Below are 5,652 nucleotides of genomic sequence, written 5' to 3'. Positions count from 1 at the left end.
TAGTTTTGCCAAGAGGTGATCATGGGATACCAGATAGAAGGCTTTTTTGAAGTCAAGATATATGACATCAATCTCATCTCCCTTGTCCAGGTGATAGGTCACCTGGTCGTAGAAGGAAATGAGATTGGTCAAGCAAGACCTACCCACAACAAACCCGTGAGCATCAAAAGCAACACTACAAAAAGCCATTTTCATTCTAGATTAGGAGTGTTCGCATAGGGAGAGTTACCTATGTATTAGTTTAAATTCAGACTTTAACTTATATCAGTAAAATAATATATCAGTATATAACCTCAAGATTATGGTTGTCAGTTGTATTTTATATAGAATAATGTTATGAGGCTGCAACATTAAACACATTAGCAGGTGGGTTTGAGTGCGTGGGCTGTGAATAGTCAGGCTTGGGCAAAGAGCCCAATAGAGCAGCAGAGGAGAGAAGGCTGTTTGTCTGAGGGAAGGGCAGGTATTAGTAACAATGCAACAAGACTGCACATGTAAGCCGGACAGTGCAGGGGACCAAGTATCACGTATTCATGACAAGGACACTAGGGTCAAAGCTGAAAGAACACAACACTACAGCATAAAGGCTTTAAAACCTGCAAGAATTAGGCATAAGCAAAGCCTAAACCCCCAGGGATCTTGAGCAAATAAGGAAAGGGAGGAAGGATGTTAACTCATTCCCTGCTCAGATATCTAGATCTATTAAAATTATGGCTACTAAACACTGTGTGTACTCCTTCCTAGGGAATAAAAAAGAAAGAAAAAATTACTAATCTGAATCATCCAGAACATAAAGACAAGGAACTAAGGCAGCTTACTAAAACTTCAGGGAACTGAAAAAGTTATCTAGGATTCCAGAAGCAATCGTAAGCTCCTGAGAGCTGAAAGTATATCAAGGAAGCACAGGCAGTGCTGACCATTCCTCTTTTCTTCAGCACAAAGGAGTGGAGGAGCAGGGAAGCTGGACCATCAGGGAATGGCCCAAAAAAGGGAAAAGAATCCATGCAAAAAGCACAAAGCACAGAAAGGATAGCTGGAAAGGCAGGGAGGTTAATGGCACTTGAAAGAGGAGAGGAAACAACTTTCACAAGAAAGGCTTCATTGTAAAACAGTCAGTGGATGAAACCAAAGAGTCACAAGGCAAGTTCCAGCTCAAAGGCCCCTAACAACAAGCTCCCTGTTATCAGCTGGAGAAGATAACTAAGCAGGGAAGGAAAATGGAGAGAATGCCCTGAACATGCAGAGATGCAGGGTTCACTATGGAACAATCAGACCCCAAAAGCTCAACTAGCACAGAAGGAAGAAACACTTTTTTACCCTCAGCATGAAATGAAAAACTGTTTCAATGGGTCTGACTAAATTGCTTCCTTGAATAGGGCCCATTGCTACATGAATATTATCTGCAGGGGAACACATTTCTCTACAGGTATCTGCCTGGTTATGTGAAAAGAGGATGCACCACTTTTTCTTCCCCAGCAGAACGGTCTTCCCAAGAGGATGAATGAGAGGGAACAATGGAAGGGCTGTGCTTGCTAGGCTCTCCCCTCACACAATAGACTCAGTTACTGCCACATTCCTGCTCTTCCAGCCTGCAGACCTGCTGAGTAAAAGCTGTTCGGTGGCTGACAGTTTTGCCTATCTCCCCTCGTTTACACCTTACACAAAACAAGGCCACAATGAACAGGGAAGACATGCTCACTCTCCCTGTGCTTCCGAGTAGTTAATTGTTGAACCGTGAAGTGACAGCTCCAAAGAATAGCATTTCAAAAAAATTCTATGCCCTTTTAATCCTTCCCAGGCAAAGGAGTTATCTGTTGCTACTCAGGGAGGGGCTAATTTCATAATTCTATCCAGAAGAGGCTTCATCTTGAATTTGAGACATAGTGGGGTAATGCAGGTGATACTGTAGAAAACAGGGTGCAAATGCCAGCAGCAGGAGACAATCTTTCTGGTGCCAGAGACACTTTCGAGAGTGAGGAAACCAAGCCCACTGAGAAGCTCATACAGCCTCTGGTGTCACAGTATCCCTGACCATACTAGCAGTCATCCTATGTTTTGCGAACATCAAATGAAAAGAGGAACAAAATAAAGTTATTTCAGTGCCTGGGAAAATTCTACACAGAAATGGAACAGCTGAAGGAGGTCCAGAAAGGTCACAATCAGCAAGGCAGAGAAAGCAATGGATTTGCATCTAAACGTTTCTAACAACTACTGTTCCTCAAGTTCTCGGAGTAACTCTATTCCTGGGCTGGACATTTAGTTCAACAGCTGGGTGTAGAGCTTCATTCTTCCACCTACTGAAAAGGACTTGCTGAAAGTCAGATTGTGTCAGGACCACACCACTTATCAGCAAGCATTGGACACCCCAGTTCAAAGCAGAGACCTAGGTTCTGTGCCTAGCAGAGGATGAATTATGGATGAGGACCTTATGTAAGAATAGTTCAGAGACAAAGAGATCCAATGAAACTGGAGTACTCCTGTTCTAAGCTCGTGTCTCAGAACAGAGCTCCAACCAAATCGCCTATTTATCATCTCTGCTAAAACACAGACTTTAACCAGATGTGTGAGGTCCACAGCCACTGAGCCCTTTGAAAAGAGAGCTATTAAAACACACTCACCAGCCTGCCAAGCGAGTGAAGAATGGAAATGCATGCTAGCTATGGTCCTATTCTCAGTCCAAAAAGGCACCCTGCTTTCCAGCAACATCTTGCTTGTTTCTGCTCTGTCACAAAGTCATCTCTGACTTCTGGCCTCAATTTGAAGGGTAGGCTAGGATTCTACTTTAACCAGCTCTCTCACCTGTTTAACCAATACTCCAGCTGACTTGCAGCTGGAAACATTATATAATGCAGTAGGCAGCCCAGTTTGTTTCATTTGTTTGTTATGAAAGTGCAGAGGAACAACTAATAACCAGTGCTGCTCTAATTCCTGATCATACTGTTTAACTGAACCTGTCCCTATAGGAAGTCACAGATGCCTCTGTCTGCTGATCAGTAAGAGTCTGTGGTGAGCAGACAATGGAGTGGAATGGGAGGGACAGGCAGGGTGCAATACTTACTCAAATTCTTCAAACTCTAAATCATTTCCCTCTACAGAGGAGCCCTGGGTCTCCGAGCTGGAAGCAGAAGAGGAGGAAGAGCGGAGACGGTTTTGTTGGTATCGCATGGAGCGTTGGCGAATGCTATCCCTTCGGGAAAGATACTGGATCATTCTCTGGGCGTAATATGCAGCAGGTGACAATCTGAGGGAGGGAAAAAGAGAGAAATTATGAACTGCAACTCAAGGGCTCAGGAAGTAGAGAATGACAAAACACAGCCCCTAACCCTGCCTGCTGATCTGAGCTTCAAGAGGAGCAGGGAGCACAGGACAACACGCCCTGCATACAATAGGCCCATACAGTTAAAAACAAGTGGCTGGAAGGCAGAGAGGCAAATAAAGAAGGTAAGAGCAGGGAAAGGAATACAAGGAAGTTTTTGCTTAAATAGAGCCTTTCCATATCACTCCCCTCTTGAGGAGAGGGATAACACAACAGAATGCCTGCGGACAACTCCAAAGGTGAACAGTAAACTCAAGGCACAGACTGCTCTTTTTGTGTGCTTTAAGGTTTATGGAAGCTCACCCAGCTGATTCCAGCAGCAGGCTTTAGACCACCACCAAGAGCCAAGCCCATCTATAATATAGACCCTACCATACAATATGAAAAAAAAAAACCCAGCAGCAATCTTCAGGTAAGACAACAAGCAGAGGTCTGTTCTTGCCACTAGACTCTAGAATACAAGTTTCCCTTGCTTTATGCTGTACTTGCATTCCTGGAAAATGGCGTGTAACTCAAATTCACATAAAGGGAACCCATTTTACAATGTAACAAATAGGGATACGTTCCAAGCCCTCAACTGTACTGACCCCAGACCCACTTGTACCACTTTTACAAGACTATTTTGTAACTTGCTGTGACCTGTACACACGAGCACAGATCACTATCATAATGGGTATGGCAACTACAGAAACACGTGTTGCAGGCAACAACCGAAGAGCACAGGTCCACACAGGAGACTATATTTTGGTGCGCGTCACTCCCACAACGCACCACACAAAACAGCTGACTGCAGGGCTTCCACCACACCAATCACATAAGACCGAATTTTTGGTATAACAAGGATCATTGCATAAGAGTGAATTTGCACACACAGAACCCATATAAAAGCAAGGGAAACCTGTACAATGTTCAAGGGGAGCTTTTATTTTCCATAAAGAACTGCAAGTAAAGTCCCCCTTGAAAATAGTCTAAAGCAACAAAATTATAATGACCTGGTCAAGGTCTCTACTGAACAAGCAAGCTTTATGACCTAGACCAGTGGTTCTCAACCTTTTTAGACTTGAGGCACCTCTTAGAATGTGCCAGCTCTTAGTTTTCATGTTTTTGTCTACAGAAAAACCATGAAGTAGTGGGGTTTTTTGTTAAAAAGAACTCAGAAAGACCACACATATGGATTTCTCTTTGAAATCTCTGACTTTATCTTGTGAATCACACTTGTAAACCTAACAGTGCCAACATTGTGAAGCACCATGCTACACCCTTGAAAGGATCTCAGGGCACCCTGGTTCAGAATCACTGATCTAGGCTATGTACAGACTGTAGGCAGAAACTGATGAGAGTCACTATGGTCCCAGGAAATAATATTTTGTTAAAGCACCTTGAATTTTTAATAGTTAACAAAATTTAATCCACCTCTGCCTTTTTCCAACTACTAGCTATCCTACTGCAACACCACTGGATCTGGGCAGCTATATTTGCTACTCCTAATCTACATATAAACCACCTCTGCTATGGCAGAAAATGCAAATGACTGCCTACTAGTAGCAAAGACTGTAAAGAGCTGACCAAAGCATATCCTCTTCAGGGGATGCACCAAGTACAAAATATCATCCCATTTGACTGAGCCTTGTAGAACAATTCCTCCTCTGAAGACAAGTCCAGTAAGACAACTGGGATCCTGTGTCAGCCTTATTTATTAGGCTGATATGCCATCCTTCCCAAAATAGCTCAGGGAAGCTTATAGTAAAAACAATACAACTTATAAAAGCACATAAAATATTAAATATTATAATAACTCTGATAATGTTCTGCACGTTTGACTTCTGTAATGGTACCTTTGTATAATCTTCATCTAGATACCATCATCATGCAGGTTTAAAGGGATTATTCATTAGGGCTATGCAAAGCTTTGGGTGCTGATTCAATTTGGAGGAGATTTGGCCCAATTTGGCAGCTGAATCCAAATCGAATCAGGAGACCAATAAAAAGGTCCAAATCGATTTAAAAAGATTTGGAGAGCTTCGTAGGTTTGGGCAGTCCCCACTTGTTGCCACAGGGAGCTGGACCCGGACTCCATGCTGTTAAGTAGGGGGCAGGGAAGGGGGTTGGAAGAATAGGGCAGGGACCCACCCACACCAGGCCCCATCTCCTGCCTGCTCCTCCCCACCCCCCACCAGGCCCAAGCTCCTGGCTCTTTAAAAAAAAAAAGCCCCTAATCACCAGCTACTGCAGCAGCTGTTGAGGCTTCTGGGGGCTCATGGCAGAGCCCCCCATACAGCACAGGGCAGTAGAGATTCCCTCCCCGCCCCGCCCCCTTGTAGGAGCCAGTAAGTCTG

General features: G+C 43.9%; 1 protein-coding gene across 1 annotated transcript in view; it reads right to left on the bottom strand.

The window, feature by feature from the left end:
- AMBRA1 (autophagy and beclin 1 regulator 1) overlaps positions 1–5,652 on the bottom strand; it is a 181,619-nt gene that overhangs the window by 121,558 nt on the left and 54,409 nt on the right. The window contains exon 10 of the mRNA XM_019519295.1: positions 3,059–3,241. Within this exon, the coding sequence (XP_019374840.1) occupies positions 3,059–3,241 (183 nt within the window). The remainder of the gene's footprint in view (positions 1–3,058; positions 3,242–5,652) is intronic.

The sequence above is a fragment of the Gavialis gangeticus genome, unplaced genomic scaffold, assembly GCF_001723915.1.
Source record: "Gavialis gangeticus isolate Ggan-Ray unplaced genomic scaffold, GavGan_comp1, whole genome shotgun sequence".
Taxonomy (NCBI): Eukaryota; Metazoa; Chordata; order Crocodylia; family Gavialidae; genus Gavialis; species Gavialis gangeticus.
The sequence above is the reverse complement of the archived record's forward strand: the minus strand, read 5'-3'. Positions and strand labels throughout refer to the sequence as shown.